The sequence below is a fragment of the Anas platyrhynchos genome, chromosome 8, assembly GCF_047663525.1.
Source record: "Anas platyrhynchos isolate ZD024472 breed Pekin duck chromosome 8, IASCAAS_PekinDuck_T2T, whole genome shotgun sequence".
Classification (NCBI taxonomy): Eukaryota; Metazoa; Chordata; class Aves; order Anseriformes; family Anatidae; genus Anas; species Anas platyrhynchos.
The window spans coordinates 24766159-24784376 of NC_092594.1; the positions used below are offsets into that span (position 1 = coordinate 24766159).

At 41.2% G+C, this 18218-nt stretch overlaps 2 protein-coding genes across 8 annotated transcripts in view; one reads left to right on the forward strand and one right to left on the reverse strand.

The window, feature by feature from the left end:
• DNAI3 (dynein axonemal intermediate chain 3) overlaps positions 1–1589 on the reverse strand; it is a 28532-nt gene extending 26943 nt beyond the window's left edge. For 2 of the 4 annotated variants that reach the window (XM_072041617.1, XM_072041615.1), the window contains exon 1: positions 1330–1527. The gene's annotated coding sequence lies outside the window, so the exon portion shown is untranslated. Of the gene's footprint in view, positions 1–1329 lie in introns of all 4 variants that reach the window. The other 2 variants (XM_072041616.1, XM_072041618.1) reach the window with 2 other exon arrangements.
• An 80-nt stretch (positions 1590–1669) lies between these two features.
• Positions 1670–16783, forward strand: MCOLN3 (mucolipin TRP cation channel 3). Of its 4 annotated transcripts, none has more exons than XM_038182609.2 (14): positions 1672–1836; positions 2746–2975; positions 4759–4926; positions 6230–6383; positions 6856–6940; positions 7021–7117; positions 7729–7828; positions 9825–9937; positions 10010–10159; positions 12103–12204; positions 12316–12438; positions 13070–13276; positions 13563–13692; positions 15533–16783. In XM_038182609.2, the coding sequence occupies exons 2-14, from the start codon at positions 2748–2750 to the stop codon at positions 15550–15552; spliced, it is 1677 nt and encodes a 558-aa protein (XP_038038537.1). In that variant the 5' UTR covers positions 1672–1836; positions 2746–2747; the 3' UTR covers positions 15553–16783. The 4 variants fall into 4 exon arrangements, with proteins under 4 accessions (XP_071897720.1, XP_038038537.1, XP_038038540.1 ...); XM_038182611.2 differs by lacking the exon at positions 1672–1836 and adding an exon at positions 2006–2436; XM_072041619.1 differs by lacking the exon at positions 13070–13276 and having other exon boundaries at positions 1670–1836.
• Positions 16784–18218: the final 1435 nt, after the last annotated feature.

An 18218-nucleotide genomic window follows, 5' to 3' on the forward strand; every position in this document is an offset into this window, starting at 1 on the left:
CACATGGGGAACCCGTGGCCAGGAGCTACAGCAGACCATGCTGCCAGGCAGGGCTGGGCCTCGGTAATTTCTTGCATCAGCATGCCAGGCACTGGCACCGTTGCTCCTATTCAATGTTGTGTTTTACTTCATGGGAAAAAAAAGTGCTTGGAAAAAAAGTACTTGCATACAATGTGCTGATTTACCTCTTTTTAAGTGTTTAGACTGTGAGACATGAGAAAATCAGTTGTTTGCCTGGTGGAAATCTTACAATCTATATTGATTTCATACAATATAAGGTCTTAAATGTGAAGAGAATTTTTTAAATCTGTGGTTAGCTCCTATCCTGTTAGGGATATTGCTGTGTTGCTTCTTTAGAAAGAACTCTATAATACAAATATTTATCCACAAACAGGCAAGAATGCATTATACTTTCCATTAATGCTTATATAAATCTATGATGCTGTGATTGAAAGTGAGGTTAGAAACAGTGTTTACATTAACAAATTTTGAAAAATTTAAAAGTGCAAAAACTACTAAAAATAAACCTTGGAAATCAGTTGTCATGTACACTACCCTATATTTTATTTTTTTAAGGTAACATTTTATTAAAATGCTTCAATAAATATGTTCAAACTAATTTTTCAGCAAATTTTCAGTGGAACACGGTGTCACATGTTAATTGGTAAGGCCCAATTAAAGCTGCAAATGTTTGACAACATCCTTTGACGTTTTGTAGCCTCATTTATTTTTAGTTGGATTTCATATCCTGATCTGCAGGGTCAAGAGAAACAGCCGGCTCAGAATGTTCTCTGGTGGGTAATGGGCTGAGACAGTCACAGTTACAAAACAGGTCCACAAAGTTGCTAGGTAAGGCAAAAGGGGAAAGTTAATTAGCTACCGGTGGCACAAAAGCTGCTGTCAGAATTGAGGTCGGAGTGATTCATTGCTTGCCTAATTGGATGATTTAAGATCCAGCTTGTGTGCATTACTAATTTAGGCCTGCAATTTGCTACGGTTTGGAAATGACAAAACGTGAGTCCGTTTGACAAAAGCACTGCGAGGAAATTATTAAAAACATGCTCTATTTTTGTGGCTTTACTGGGGGTTCTTTAGCTTGTGGGACTGTCAAGCTGAAAACCACGCTTCGGTCTGTCAACATTTGGGAACCCGTTAAAAATACCATCTTATGACCCAGCCTCCACGTAGGTTCTTGTACAAAATACACATGCAGCCTGGTCCCCACAGCAGTGCCAGCTGCCGGGAGGCACACCGCGCGCTGCTCTGCCCTACGGCGCTACCGCTGCATTGAACGCCTAAACTTGCGTTACACACAGCGCTCGTACATACCGGGACACGGCTTCTGTACGGGTGTTGAGGGGAGCAGAGCCGGCGTTTGTGCCTCTGGTTTAGTTACGTCCCTGTACACGCGCACAGCGGGGCCCCGCGCCGCCCCGCGCCCTCTCTCAGGGCGCCTCAGCCCCCCGCCCGCCGCTACCTGCGCGGCCCGGCCCCGCCGCGTCCCTGGCGTCCCGCGGTTGTCACGGCAACGGGGCGGGGCAGGATTGACGCGCCCAGCGGCCAATCAGTGCTCCGCCTCCGCGGGAGGAAGTCGCTATTGGTTATTCCGCGCGGCCGGCTAGAAAAACTACGCGTCCCACCATGCCGTGCGCGCAACGGCTCGCTGCCGGCGGGGCGAGCGGGGAGCAGAGCATCATGGGGGCTGTAGTAGGCGACCGCTCCGCGCTGCCGGCTCCGCGGGCAGGGCGCTGCCGTGCCGGTCCCCGCTGCCCGTGCCGCCCGGCCGCCCGCAGCCATCAGGGCGCTGCAGCGCTGGGACCGGCTCCGTGCAGCGAGGTGACGGCAGCCCGCGGGCCGCATCCCTGGGCGGGGGGGCGGAGGCGGGAGCGGGGGCGGCTGCGCTCGGGGCCGGTGCGTGCCCCCCGGGGGTGCCGAGCGGCGGGGGGCTCTCGGGGCGTGATGGGGGCACGCGTGTGCTGTGACAGGGCGCGGGGGCAGCGGGGGCAGCCGTGCCCCGGGGGGTTTGCCGGGGTGTGATTTCTGTCGGAGTTACGTAGGAAACTTTTATTAAGCGAATTGAAGAAAGAAGCCGAATCCGGCACGTCTGTAGGTTTATCCGTGACCCGGGCTGCCTGCTGTGTGCTTGCTGCCAGCAGCCTTCCTCTGGGCGGAGCGGCCCTGGCTGCCTGCTGACAGCCGGCAGCGTCTGTCAGGCGCTCGGGACGCAGGGAGCGGTGCTCCCGGGGGGCTCTGCCCGCCGCTGCCTCAGTGCTCGTCCAGCCCTGCCTCTGCCCCGCCGCTGCCCGCCGCCCCGAGGTCCCGCGGTGCCCGTGCCCGACAGCGGCGGGCTCGGGGCCGGGGAGGAGGCACCGACGGGGCAGGTCGGTCCCCAGGGAGTGCTGCCCGAGGCCTCGGGGCTCTGCCGGGCAGAAGGAAGTGAGTCAGGGCGCCCTGCAGGCGTGGTGTTGGTGCTGGGAAGAGGTTTTCCACAAGTGACTTTATAATTCCCCGGGGCAGAAATTCCATTGCTAAATAGGTGCTCTGAGCTCCGGGCTGTGAGGCTGCCGGTATGGGCTCTGTAGAGCACTGCACCGTGACGGATTGGGTCCCCCGTTCAGGGTGACGTGCAGGTGCCTTCACGGAAGACAAACACCTCGGAACCCAGGTCCTCAGTGCAGACCAGCCTGATGCTGCTGTATTCCTGCTTGCACCTTTTCCAACTGCTGTGCACCTTTGTCATTTCAGAAATGGAAAATCCGGAAGTGGCCATAAGCAGCTGCATTGCTTATGATGATGAAGGGCTCTGCAGTTACAAACAACACCCGTCAGCATCACAGGAGCTGCTGGTGGAAGACCAGCTCAGAAGGAAGTTGAAGTTCTTCTTTATGAACCCATGTGAAAAATTCTGGGCTCGGGGCAGGAAGCCTTGGAAATTTGGGATTCAGCTACTCAAAATAGCAATGGTTACTATTCAGGTGAGTAAGTATGGAAGCAGGGACTCTTCTTAGTCCAGGGGAATTCAAAAGGGGGGTGTAGATGACAGATGCTTTTCTTGGTCTGGTGTGGAGACTGGGAGAGGATAAACTGCAAAACTGTCTTAGCTACATACATGTAGCTTACATCTCAGGATCTCATTAGGCATATTTTTTTCTTAAACTGTTGACTGAAAAAGCTTTACTGAGAGTAGATATGAAAGGAACCATCTTCAAGGGCTTTCTTCTTTTTCCCCTTTTCCACTTCCTCTCCTTTTTTGAAGGATGGCATCCTTACATGTCTATTACCCCCAGTACCATTTTCACTGTGTGTGTGTGGCTAGGAGAAGGAACAGTGGCGTGCATTACAATAGTGAAATTGATACCTGTTTTGTGCCCATAGCTTGTGCCTTGCATGTGCTATACAAACGCTTGTATCCAATAAAGCAAAAATTCTGCCCCATTCTTCTTCTCACCCAGCCTTGCACAGCAGATTTCTTGTAACAAAGTAATCTGTTCCTGAGATGCAATGGTTTTCTCAGAGCAACCTGGGTAGAGAGTTAGGAAGTTTTCCGTGTAACATTTCTAATTCCTTGGGTGATCATCCTTCAGGGTTGCCCACGTGATTTACACTCATGGCGGTATTAGTATGAAAATACAAGTATGGAGAAGAATGCTTTCCACAGTTACCTGAAAGATGGGAAAAACTATAGGAACAGTAGTTTTTTTACTACTCATCTAGAAGTATGTTTGTATTCCCCACTTTGTGCTTTAGTTTCAAATATATCCTCATCCTCTGATGATCATTTGTCCCATTTTGCAATTAGAAATAAAATTTGATGGTTCAAGAACCTAAATAAGAAAGAAACTAATGGTAATTTACCCTAGACTTTTCAGAGAAAATCTGCCAGTAGGTAATTAAATCTTAGTGCTGTTGATTAGCCAATGTATTTGTCTGTGCCTTGAATACCAAGCTTGCTCACAGACTATTTTAGTATCTCTGTAATTGAGTTATCCTTATCAAAAAGTATATATACAGTTTGCATCATGGCCATAAAGCTAATCTACAGACTGTTGATTCAGACTTAATCTCTGATGAGTTTCTTCACAATAGTTCCAACACTAGGTATGAAACAATAGTCACTAAAGAGAATTGTGAGCTCCTGCAAACAATAGAGCATGTTTTTTCGGAAACCTTTTCCAGCCTGGATGTTAGCTAGCAGGGTTTTATGCTAACTCTTCATGAACTGATGCAGTATCATTTTTTGACGGCTTTGAAGGTTATCCTATTACAAGCACAGTTTTCATCAATTACTGTCAAAGCACCTTCTACCCAAACCTGAGGGAGAGATGTTTGCTTTCTTTTGACTTGTCCTCAGTTTGCCTTTTCTGCCCTGGAGTCAGGACTTCCAAGGTGGGTCTGGTTATGTCCAGTCCTGCCTTTTGGCTGAGAAACACTGATATTCCTCAAGGCAAGTTATATTAATGTCAGGCTGAACTAAGAAATCACACGTAATAGTATAGGGGTAGCTTGAATTTGGGTTGGTATACTGTTCTTTGTGAAAATGTGAGTCCTTAGCCAAGACACTGGTAACCATGTTAAAAGAACACTCTTGAAAGCCATTATTTCCTTATAGCCAGACTTGACCAGCTGCAAAATGGAGTAGCCTGCATGTAAGTGCTGTGTTTACCAGCATGATGAGAGTAGCTGTTTGTAGGACAGGATTTATCTACTAGTCCAGAAGCCAAATTTGCCTTTAAACAGGAAATACAAATGTCTTTTCAGCTTGTGCTTTTTGGACTGAGCAATCAAATGGTGGTTGCCTTCAAAGAAGAGAACACTGTTGCATTCAAACATCTCTTCTTGAAAGGGTACATGGACAGAACAGATGACACCTATGCTGTTTACACACAGACAGATGTCTATGACCAGATATTCTTTGCAATTAACCAGGTAAGGGTTGTCACTGCAATGTATACAATATACATGCTTTTGTATATATTTGTATATATTTTTATATTTGTATATATTTTTATACCTGTGTGCCTTTTCTTCCTCCTCCTTCCCTGATGTCTGAGATTGCATGTGTGCACCTGTTACTTAGCACTCAAATATTGACTTGTTCAGGGTTTTTTTGAAAGAGGGGAAGATTTGTGTCCCATCTATCAAATGCAAATTAAGATGTGACATACATATGGTAAAGTGTTTTGAGTTAATGTTGCCCTGGAAACCTACTTTTCATGGAAAGATGAGGACCCGAACACTGCTCTTCCTCTGTTTACAGGCGCTTTATGATGAGGTAACAAATTTTAATTGCTGAATATCAAAGGTTTTTTACTGGGTGGCAGACTCCCCTGCTAGATTTCCCTAAATACTTTGCCTTAAATCTGCCACTTCTTTCCTAATGGATTCAATAACTGCTTTTTGGAAAAAAAAATATATTGTAGACACACATTTTTTTTATTGTTTGGAGAAATATCTGCTTTCCAGCTATCACTGAATGTGAGGCAAACTCAAAAGACTGGTTTCAGTCTGGAAACCTGCAAAGCAGTTGGGATGGGATGATTGCTTTTCTGCTTTCCCTGCCCTGTGGGCATGATTGCTGCATGGGGGACTGAAGCCTCCAGACTGGGATTAAGCTAACAAGGAGTTAAATGAAACCGGATTAATGGAAAACTAGGAAAAAACTGAAGAAACTTTGATCTTGCTGCTCTTCCTATATTAGAAGTCTTTAAGAAATCAACTGGTACAATATTAGTTGAATATAGTTAACACTGAGTAAGCCATTTCTGGAATGAACTGGTGGAGAAATCCATTGATTTGCCAAGAAGAGAAACAGACTGTAAAAAGAGCTAATCAGTATACTAATTCTGCACTCAATGCACTCCTTGGGTTTGAGCCAGAGTGCTTTGCAAACAGTGAATTAAACTTTCTAATAAGGACTGTAAGGAGAAAACAATACAAAGCAAAAAGGCATTTAGACCCAAATTCTACACTTCTTGCTTTTGTCAGATTCCTTCAGGTATTTGAGGACTGAGCTGTAGCGTGGTGTACATTGCCAAGTTCTTTAGGTAACGTTTTAAATACGAAGACGGGTTATGGCACAGATCCAAACATTTGTGATTTTTGCTTGTTTCGTTGTTTGTTTGTTATTTTTGTTTCGTTTTGTTTTTGTTGTTGTTTCTTTTTCTTTGTTTGTTTAAGAGACAAATAGTTTTGGTGCAACCTGACTTGTTTTGTCTGTTCTGAACTTTAGTACTTACAGCTGCCCAATATCTCTGTTGGAAACCACGCTTATGAGAAGAGGGGAGCAGAAGAGACAGCCCTGGCTGTATGTCAGCAGTTCTACAAGCGAGGAACCATCTGTCCTGGAAATGACACCTTTGACATAGACCCGGAGATTGTGACTGGTAATGGATCTCATCTATTGTATTGTTTCTCTGGGAGGAGGGAGCCTATATTTACATGGTAAATTCTTAATGAACATCCAGTACTATGTTGTCTATTCAAATGATGTGTACTGAAGTTAGCACCAGCCAAAACTCACAAGAAAAATACTGTGTAACTAATCTCACTTCCAGAAAAACTGTCCTTTATAACTATTGCCACAAAAAAAGGGGTGCTGTTATGATGACCATCTAATACAAGTATTTGAGGCTAATTTCAGGAGCCTTCCCAATGAATTCATGCTCAATGTCTTGGCTGGTGTTCAGCAAGCCAACGTATTTGTACCCTAGCCTCCAAAACAACTCATCACTTAAGCATGCTATCTTGGCTACTGTAGCCAACTGCTCTTTACAGCCTTCGGAATGGGAAAGGCAGATTACAGCTAAAGAGCATGATAACCCATGAGATTTTTTTGTGAGTACTTATCTATTGCAGACTGCTTGTACATTGAGCCGATGACACCTTTAGACAACAGAACAGTGGGAAAGCACAATTTGAATTTCACTCTGGATTTCCACAGGTGAGGAGGAGTAAGTACTTCCCACATTGGTGTATTTTTGTGTTTCCCCTGCAAAAGGCTAATGCGAGACTCTGTTCCAGGCTAGTGGCAGTGCAGCTCATGTTCAATCTGAAGGCAATCAACCTCCAGACTGTTCGTCACCACGAGCTCCCTGACTGTTACGATTTCACTCTGACGGTACGTGGGAGCCTGCCATGCATCTTTCAGTTTGAAATGAGAATCCATTCTTGCTGATTTACTATACACAGCACAGATATTTCTGAGCTGTGTTGGGCACCATTCAGTGGTCCCCACCAGTGTCTGGATTACTCTGCCTTGAGTTGGTACCCTGTAAACCACCATCAGGTGTGATTGTAGAAGGTTAAGCTTTGAGTACTCCTGATGCAGTCCTCACACACTTGTTCAGTTTTCTGCTTTTTGTACTCTAATCCATCTGAAGTATGGGAAAGCACAAATCTCTCCTCTTTAGAGAGGTGCTTCTAGGAATGTGGATGTTTTTTTTCCTATTTTGGATATAGGGGGCTGTAGTTTAAAAGAATTTCACCTATATTTCAGTATCTAGTTGATCAACCAATTTGTGGCAGATATTTGCTTCACTAGATGTCTTTCATTTTGACCATGTTTATCTGAATAAACAAAAATTACTGTAAGCTTAAACAAGTTTCATAACTTCTGCCCTAGCAGAATTATTCTGCATCATTATGCAATCTTAGCAGTACAGTATGCTGTATATTTATGGTTTTACTTTAAGAAGACGTGCTTTAAATTAATTTATTTTGTTAATACAGATACTGTTCGATAATAAAGCACATAGTGGAAGAATTAAAATAAGTCTAGACAACGACATAGAGATCAGGGAATGTAAAGACTGGCATGTTTCTGGATCAAGTAAGTGACATAAATGTGATCTAATTTTCATGCTAAACTTTCATCATACTAACATAATGTTCATTAACCTTTTAATGTATTTAAAGATGATGCACTATGGACATACATTATCTAGGGGATACACTTGAAATTCTGATTTTTTTCCTAAAGAATTGTTCTTCTTAAACTCTTGAAGTGAAGTCTTGGAACCTAGCCACATCATTACTTTTCTTAACAGCTCTCAGACCTTGTACCACTGATGCTGTTAAACTTTTTCCATCCTTCTTGTTTTGGCTACTGAGCTTAAGCCACTCGCTGGTTAAGGCAGGGTTTTGCAGTATTGCTGTAGCACTGGGCGACAGAAGGACATGTGATAGTGGTGGAAAGTTGAAACTGATTCACTCTTATTTCAGGACTTAACACCAGGCAGATAAGGAAGCATTGTTGCTAAGGGCTGCTAGAGTGCGAGGGCTAGAAACGCTTCTGATTGCTGTTTAAATGATCTTTGGTGTGTATTTGAGTGTAACTGAGATGCATGGTATGGTTAAATATCTGTTTTAGATAATTACTGACAAGAACACCCTTTGTTGTCACCTACTGTCTCCAGTCCAAACTTTGCCTGAGATCTTTTAAGATTAGAGGAAGTAATCTCTTTGAATGCCAGAAGCTTTCCAGGACTCCAAATTTCACTTGGTTTTCAATTTTTTGCTGATGTAAGCAATATGATAAAAGAAGTCCATTTTTATATTTGGCGTTTTCTCTTATGCTGTGCCTACATTAGGAAATTCCATTATGAACAGCTAATAGTAAGAAATGAGTGTTTTGTTTGATTTTTAAGATCCAGACTGGAATTAATTTTGCAAATTTATTGAAATGCATCACAGAGGACAAGACATACCACTTAAGCAAACACACATTCTGCTAAACAGTCTTTATCAACTGGCTTCGCTAGATGCCGTGTTATAAATGCACACCAGATGGCATACTACTGCAAACAGATTGCCTGTGCAGCAGTAGAAGGTTCTGATACCAGGCTTCTACAATAATCCATATTTCACATTTATGTAGATTGCCTATGTTACAGTTTTCAAAACCATCTCCGGAGGTACCCTATATTAATTTTTGATAGTCAAGGAAAAATACAAAGGCAGCAATGGCAAATGGATAATAACAAGCTGCTGCTGTTCTGGACTAGACTGTAAAACCAACTTAAATGGCACCAGTACCTGTGTTAGTGGCTTTTGTATAAGCAAGAGGTAGGTAGGCTTTTTCTGGGTAGTTCTGCAGTTATCTTTGTGAAGCCAACTAGAACTTCAGCATTCCGTTTTGGAGACTTGCTGCCTATTCTCAAAGCATTAGCATTATTTTGCTGCTTTTTTTTTTCTTCCTCAAACAGTAATAGTTTCAGCATTAAAAATCTAATCCTTATACTAACTTGATCTATTTTCTTCTGTATGATAAGGATAGAAAGGAAAAAGATGCCTAATGGTAGTTCTGGTTCAAAATTTGACCTTATTTGAACTGATAAAGAATGAGATTTTTAGTAATAAAAGAGATAGAGATCTCACGTCCAGCTCAATGTTGGTCTTAGCTATGTGAGCAGCAGTGCAAATTATCTACATGGCTCTAGGACAGAAAAGCCATCTAACAGTCAAATACTGTTCTGGAAGAGAAGTTAAATATCTTTATGAAATTCCTAAGATTTTTTTTAGTCAAATGTTGTGGCTCCAGTGCTTGTAAAATGGACAACCCCCACTTTTGCAGCATTGTAAGATGCATTCACACTCTGATATGATATTTGATTATATGATATATGATTATGATATTAACTGAAGTGCTATCAGCAGTGCAGATATACTTGTGTCTCTCTTGAAAATGTTAGGCAAGCTTTTGTGGGGAAAATACTGAGATTTTTTTGTAATTGCCATGTAAATGTAAACATCAAAACTTGATCCTTACTTCAATATTCAAGATGAAATGCATATGATTATAAACACATGCATTTTTGTTCCTGCAGTACAAAAGAATACTCATTACATGATGATCTTCGATGCTTTTGTCATATTGACTTGTCTCACCTCATTGATCCTTTGCACGCGATCAGTGGTTAAAGGAATTCGACTCCAAAGGGTGGGTATAACTCTTCTTTTGGAAAATATTCATGTCTTGTGTACATCTAATTATCTTTTTCTGTTCCACTAGGAATTTGTAAGCTTTTTCCTATATTATTATAAGAAAGAAGTATCTTTCAGTGCTCAGATGGAATTTGTCAATGGGTGGTACATCCTGATTATAGTTAGTGATATCCTAACTATTGTTGGATCAACTCTCAAGATGGAAATACAAGCCAAGGTAAGATATTTGCACTGTTAGGTGGAAGCAATACTTGTTATTTCTATCCTAAGTAGGTTTCAATCTCTGAGGGCTCTAGGCTGGCTATCAGTTCTGACTGGTATGGAATTTTAAAACTTTGTCATCTCTTCCACGTTTATAACTGAGGTGTGTTGTTTCCAAATATCACTAGATATTATAATTCTATTTCTCTTTGCTCCTTTTGGATATCTGCAAGGAATAAAGTTAATTTCACCTCTTAAAGCTTAAGACTGTTGTCTTCCTCTCTTTACCATTTAGGACCAGTTATACTTTTTTTTTTTTTTTTTTTTGCTTTGTTTTGTTTTTATTTTGTTTTAGATTTAGCATTTAACTTTCTGTTCCCTATTTAACAAGCACTTAAGTGGCGTAGGGACTCTCCTTAAGCATCACATTGCTGCTTTCCCATCTTCTGCTTTCCAGCATGTACATAACAGTCACAGCCTGGTTTTAGGCCTTCAATTTCTAAAATAACCTTGCTGTAGAAAAAAATATATATTTGATAATACATTTTTTTTTTTTTTTTAACATCGGGGAACAAAAATTGCAATATGCTGTCCTGAAACACCTTAATATTCAGATAATGTTGTTCTTCACCGAATTGGTAACAGACTTTTGAAACATCATTGCAACACAACAGACTTTGGACAGTAGTGATAAAAGAACAGTGCTGAAATCCATCTGGTGACAGCTTCACTGTCATAAACACCCTGCACAAATTGCTTTGTCTTACCTTTGGAGATGTACACTTCTTTTTTAGAAGTAGAAAGAAGCTAAGGGGAAGTTAGTTACGATAAAAGAGAGGTCTATCCCGCTTGGGGAAAAGCAAAGACAGGAACAAGACTGAAGTAAGATCCTGTGTTTAGCGTTCCTGTATCTCATAAGTATAAATACATATATTTATATATGTATATTTTCTAAGGCAGTATTTTACTTAAATTGTTATCTACAGGTACATTTCACTTTCTTTTACAAGCCGTGTGGGTCACAATAACAAGATCTTTTTCCATGTTACTGCATGAAAGTTAATGGCTGAATAAGTAACAAGTTTACATTAAAGTAGTCCATATTTGCTTTTTATCAAGCTGTAAGTGAGTTATGCAAATATGCAAGATTAGTCAGCTGTAAGAGGAATAAAAACAGAAAATATTGGAAGCTTCTTATTCAAGTAAGCTGTCCAGATGTGAGCATTCCAGAGAAGAGTTGCAGTTCAGGGAACAGAGTATCAGCTCACTTGGATGAAAATGAGCCAGTATGTATAGGTGGAAAGAAAAACAGCCAAGTGCCAATAAAATATAAATGAAGCTCTGGTTAGAATTAATGTAAAGCTAATTATTCTTCTCACTGTAACTTCCTACACCTTGCAGGTCCTTGCTATATATCAGGATCCTCCTTATTATTTATCTAAACTCTGCTGACAAGTCATGATATTTTTTTTTTTTTTTTTTTTTTTTTTTTTTTTTTACAATGCTTTGCCAGCATGCTGGAATAACTGTTTTTGCTCTGCAGCTCTAAAATCATGTCTACACTGTATGTTGGGATGTGGCTGAGAGATTCCCAAGCTGGTGCAGGGAATCTGCCAATGCAGTTGGCGTTGGAGAGCCAGGCATTGGTGAGGGGGTCTCTGCATCTGCAGTCCAGCTGTGCAGTTGGCCTTGCAAAAGAAACTTAGCTCATTGTCAGAATTTGTTTTGTAAACAGTCATATGTAAAGGAATGTGAAATGAGTAACACTTGAAAGTTCCCTTGATCTTTGGTGGCACTGCTGTATATTGCCCCAAACAAACTTCTAATGGGAGAGATTTCCAAGGAAAACAATGCTCCTTATCAGATCTTTGTAGTAATGAGAGCCACAATTTAGAGCCTGTCAGTTGTTATAATATTTTATTCTGTTTTGTTTTTGTTGATGTTGTTTTTTTCCTTTAGAGTCTGACAAGTTACGATGTGTGTAGCATACTCCTAGGAACATCCACTATGCTTGTGTGGCTTGGAGTCATTCGCTACCTAGGTTTCTTTCAGAAGTATAATGTAAGGATCTCCTGAGATCTTCGTGCTGTTGGTATTTATTCTGTTTGTTGCTATAAGACAACTGGGAGAAATAGCTGGTTGAATTCTTACTGTTTGTATTGCTTTCTGCAGCTTCTCATTCTAACACTGCGAGCAGCTTTACCCAACGTAATGAGGTTCTGCTGTTGTGCTGCTATGATCTATCTGGGCTATTGTTTCTGTGGATGGATTGTACTGGGGCCATACCACGTGAAGGTAACATACTCCATGTGAAAAAGACAACTTGAGTAATAGAATGGATTCCATATAAATGAGAGTTTACTACTGTTGTCTTCTAAGTTTCCATGTCAAGGCTTTTCTAATATAAGAATAGTGCATGTGTCAACATGCACTATTAATAGTCAACATGATACTGCTAATAGTCAACATGATACTGCTCTGCTTGAGGAGCCTGACTGTCATGACACAGTCAGACTTTCCTCTGGTTGTGAAAGCTCTGAGTCAGGAGTGGAAGCTGCTCTGATTCCCAGTCATATGCTGGGAGTCCTGCCTGGTGTTCTGAGAAACAGTTTTCATCTTGCAGAACTCTGATGTCAGACTAAAGCTTTGGAGATGTTATCCTTATCCCTTTTAAAAGTGAAATTGCCTTATCAACTCTAGAAAGTGTTCACAGGAGAATGAATCGAGTCTGCATGGGTATAGGAGGTGACAAACTTTGCTCATTCCTGTGATGTTTTACTATTAGCACTGCGCGTTGTCATACTGTGGGCATACAAAGAGATCAGAGAAGCCAGTCAACAGTTATATATCTCCTTCGTAGTATGTACAGGCTTTGGCCCCAAACAAAGTGGCAATGGATGTCCTTGTCTTTTTCCCTCCTCTCTAGTTCCGTTCTCTGAACACAGTTTCTGAATGCCTTTTTTCATTGATAAATGGAGACGACATGTTTGCCACCTTTGCAAAAATGCAGCAGAAAAGCTACTTGGTTTGGTTATTCAGTAGGATCTACCTCTATTCCTTCATCAGTCTGTTCATCTACATGGTTTTAAGTCTTTTCATTGCGCTCATTACAGATACTTATGAAACTATCAAGGTAAGCACGAACTCCTACTCTTTGTTTGGAATAAAAAGGCAAGATCGGTGTTATGCAGGCTCTCATTTCCCTTGATATTTTGACTTGCAGTGCATGACATTTTTAGGAATGAATATAATGGCTAATTTTGAGGGCATAGGGTGATTACAAGAGACTTCTATTTTTCTGTACTCTGGTTTTCTTACCTACAAGCTATTGCATGTTTTATTGTATGTTTTTGTTGTTTTGCTTTAGGCTATTGTATGTTTTAGCCTTGTTAAAGTATTAACTAAATATCAATTTTTAGCACTACCAACAAGATGGCTTTCCAGAGACAGAACTTCAGCGTTTTATATCGCAGTGCAAAGACTTACCAAACTCTGGCAGGTACAGGTTAGAAGAGGAGAGTTCTGCGTCTCTATTTTGTTGTTGCAACAGTAAGTACCTAACTTAAAATTATACATTAATGTATGTGCAAAAGCAACACACCACAAAAGATCCCTGATATAATGTTCATGAATTGTAATTAATTTCTGGGGAGCAAGGGGAAAAAAACAAACACAAAAATCAGAAACTATTTGTTATGCTGTATGGAACATTTGAATGAAATGTCTGCATCCACTAAACTTTCTTAGGAGAGGTGAGGAAAATTTTAAATTAAGAATCTCTTAATATACAAAAAATGGTACAAAAAGTTAGAAAAAACAGGGTTCCCAAGTTACTGTGTGTATGTATCATGTGCAAGCATTAACTCTTCCTGTACCCAGTGCAATAGTTGAGACTTACTGAAATCATTCCTGGTCTTCTTATCCACTTTTTAATGATACCTTATGCAGCAAGGTGTCTTAATTTAAATGTTAGCAGTTCTGAAACTTTTTGAAAAAATGAGCTTGCAAAGGGTTTAAGATAGCATGCACTTTGAGGTACTATCACAGCACTAGGAAAAGGATTGCCTAACTTCTACGGAGAGCGTAATGCTTCAGTTAAAGTTTTGTTTCTTTAGGAGTACAGACTGCAGGATATGTGGTTTATATTTAACCTGGCTGGCGGCAGCTCTGCATCTTGCTTGCTGAAGGGTCCCTTGGTACAGGAGCCATAAATACTTGCAGCTCGCTAAAAAGATCAAAGAAATTTGAAGCTCCTTGATATGGGCTTTTCTGGTGCAATATATTGTTAATTGTCACTTATTTATGAAGGAGAGGAGATGGGAGCATATTTTGGAGCCAGGACAGAACAGAGCCTGCAGTGAGGCTGTCTAGAGCTGAGAACCCTTGTTCCAACTGATTGCCTGACTTGAGATGAAAGTGTGGGATGGAGCAGAGCAGGCCATCTTGCTCCTGGGGAAAGGGTGCTGGTGTTAATGTTTCCTTTCCTGCACACACCTCTCAGTTTAATCAAGCAAGAAACCCAATATGAGGCAGGACAGGGTGGGGACATGGTACCTTTCCCACTGAGTTGGAGGACTCTAGAAAAGTTTTTGCAAATAAAAACCTGGTTGCTCTCAAGCAACTTATTCTTCGGGAGTATTGGGCAGTCCACAGAGCCCTGAATGTAGCCCTATTTCCTAAACTGATTCTTTAATTATTTATCATGGTGGCAAATGTTGTGATCCACATGTGCTCCTCATGCCATGCATGTTAGTGTTCCAAACCATTTTTTATCTGGAGGTGTTGTGGTTTAACCCTGGCGGGCAGCTCAGCACCACCCAGGCACGTGCTCACTCTGCCCAGCTGGTATATGGGAGAGAATCAGTAAAGGTGAAAGTGTGAGAACTGATGGGTTGAGATAAAGACAGTTTACTAGACAAAACAAAAGCTTCGCATGCAAGCCAAGCAAACCCAGGAATTCCTTCACTACTTCCCATCGGCAGGCAGGTGTCAGACACTCCCAGGAAAGCAGGGCTCATCACGTGTAATGGTATCTTAGGAAGACAAATGTCATTGCTCCAAATGGACATTGCTCCTTCAGCTCAGTACTGTGGTCTTCTGGTTTTAATTGGAAACAAACGGTCCGTAGGAATAAACAAGTATCTCAGGTGGTAAAGGTTATATAGCTTATGTTCCTTAAATAGTCACATGGTCCTACACAACGCACGAAGCTCCTCTTAATTCTTTCACATGTTCAAAATGTTTTTGTTGTGGTTCATGGTAGTTTCTTATCAGCATATGTCAAATAACTAATTAGCTAGTTCAGATACCATTTTAAGGCTCCTTGTACAATGAAATTATAATTTTTATGCTTGCAGCTGACAACATTTTATTCCCCTCTCCTGTATAGGTCCCAGGGAACGTATCTGATGGTTTGTGGGAGCTTATCTTGGAGGCTTTGAAGCAGCACATGTTGCAAGAACTGAATAGTGGAGTCAGCAGAAAATGTTACACCTTAAGTCGGAGTGCTTTTCTCCATAAACAGCATAAGCCTGTGGCAGAAGCTTGTGGTAAACTTACAGCCTTTCTGATTAGGCACTCTCACTTCTAGTTCAGGTTTGTTTGTTTGTTTTTTAGCTTTGTTCTATTTGTTTCCTCAGTCAAATAGTGCTGGACTGCAAAGGGCATTAACAAGCTGTCTGTGGTCAGACACTTGGCTAGATTGTACAAGGGACTAGGAAGGCAGGAACTTTAAACTGCAAGAAATGGTGCTGGACAACTGCGACTTTGAATACCGAGCTGGCCCTCAGTACTGCAGGCATTCTCTCTCACTCACTGAATGAACTAAGGCAGACTCTAGTGCCCTCAGCATTTTTGTTTATCTGCAGTCATAGTGAAAATAAACTCCACCTTCGAAATTTGGTGGAACTTGTTTCTGGAGATGTTACAGTGAATTGGTGCATAAGCCATTCAAATACGGCTGTGAGCACAAACCAAATACTTGTCTACAGAGAAGCGCCACACAACGTCAATGGCAGCCTCTTCTCAGGGAGGATATGACTGAAGTCAGAGGACAAGGGGAGAGGAGGGATGTAGACCATCTACATCCAGCTCCAGTAAGGGTCAGTTGCGGTCTTCAGCTTAGCAGTCTGCTTACCTTCTGTTTTTAAAGGAAAATTCTGACAGAAGCACTTTCAAAGCATCTATTTTCTTAAGATGAGAACTTCCCTTGGTACACTGGTCTGCAAACCTGGAGTATAAACTAAGGTGAACACACAGACTCTGAGAGTCATCTCACCACACTATACAAACTGATGTTTCCTATCAACCTAATAACCTGGTACTGTCTGTGGCTGTCTGAAACATTAGATCTTACAGAATTTCAATTCTGGCAATTTGGATGATGTACTTTGCTCATTGTGATACCACTTAATGGATGCCTTATTTTCTATAGTCTATTCACTCTGGGAGCAGAGGAGAAAAACAAAGGGAAGCATATTTTAGATAATTTGCATTTGTAAGCAACAATTTAGTATGTGTGTGTGCAAATATGTAATGAAATTCTGTATGCTGTGCACCAATATGAAGGACACTAAACATATTTTGTCTCAATGTTTACATATTGTAAATGTGCTACAATAAACACTTGTGGTTGCAGTAAGTATTGGTTGTGTTACTATTCATTTCAAGAGTAAAAAATTAATGTTTTGCTGGGTTAGCATAGGAGCTTTTTTGCTTATTTTTTGGTTTTTAGTAACAATATGTAACTTCTGGCATGCAGCAATACATAGTGTGTGCAAACTTGTATTTCCTGCAGTCAGGCTAGTTCTTGTGGATCATGGTGAGCAGCTGGTCTCAGTTTGATCCTGATAACAGCTTTGCCTGTTTGTCATAAAAACAAATAAGCAACTGTTAAACCTTATACTAAGAATGTTTTTGTGTATTACATGAAGTTCAAATTCAGCAAAGGCAAACCAAATGCCATGCAGAGGCAGAACAGATTATTCAAGGTATCTAAAAGATTCCTGTACTGAGATACTTGCCCTCTAACAGCCACCTAAGACTGCAGACTCTTGAAGCAGTTTAAGGAAGTTAAAGGCATCCTTGCCTTGAAAAGCAAATATTAAGCAACTGTGTGTTCTGGTGACACATTAAACTCCTTATGGATCTTTGAAAACACGCAACATAATAATGTGCACATCGCTATTGTGTAAAGCAGTTTATATAAGGAATTCTGCATTTTAAAACCACTGAAATGCGGAAGGCTGGCTTCTTAGCAAGTTAAGAGAAAGCTAAATTTTAATAGAAAATGTGAGGCTTGCATTGAGAACAACACTCATTCAAAGTTTGTACCCAAAACAAAGCTGTCCCAATAGTTGTTTGTTTGTTTGTTTTTTCTCCCTGAATTAATAACTTGCTCAAAATGCAGATGTGTTTTGTAAACCAATATGGAATACTTTGTTTTCCATTACATTTATAAGGGAAGCAGTAGTCTAATTTCATTTAGAAGCAAGGCAGAGTGTATGCCTCATCTCTGTTAACTTACAAAATTGGCAACGGATTTCAGCAGAATTTGACAGCTTTGAAGTATCAAATTCTTGCCAAGTTTCGTAGAAGTAGGGAGAGATCATGTTAATAGAAGCCTGCAGCATGAGAATAAGGCATAGAAAACTATAGTGAATGACACAAAAGCAGGACAAGGTACTGTATACAGATTATTTTAATTCCTAGGAGGAGAAATCTACTCGATTAGTTTCTGTTGTCTAAAGAGTAAACCTCATGGTGAAGTTTGTTCCACAGCAAGATTCCAGTTAGGGCCTTTAGGTACAGCCCTGTACTTGTGCTGCAGCTAAATGGCAAGCATTTGAGACACAGAGCACCACTGCAACACCAGGCTGTGTTAGTGCTGCTTCTAATCTAGCACTGCTGATAGCTGTGTGGGTTGGGGGAGGCAAGACACAATGCAACTTCCATTTAGACAATGATGGGAAAGGCCACAGTGTGAAGCCAGAAAAGAAGGGTTATCTGAAATTAGCAGACAGCTATGTGAAGCAGTGGGTAGGCTGGGGTGGGGGGAAAAGGAGGGACAAACTGCT

What these genes read in the sequence shown, in the direction of transcription:
- MCOLN3 (XM_038182609.2), top strand. Translation starts at nt 2,748, where the DNA reads ATGGAAAATCCGGAAGTGGCCATAAGCAGCTGCATTGCTTATGATGAT. An exon ending in TATTCTTTGCAATTAACCAG is followed by an intron (nt 4,927 to 6,229) that starts GTAAGGGTTGTC and finishes TCTGAACTTTAG; the next exon opens with TACTTACAGCTGCCCAATAT. An exon ending in ATACTTATGAAACTATCAAG is followed by an intron (nt 13,277 to 13,562) that starts GTAAGCACGAAC and finishes ATCAATTTTTAG; the next exon opens with CACTACCAACAAGATGGCTT.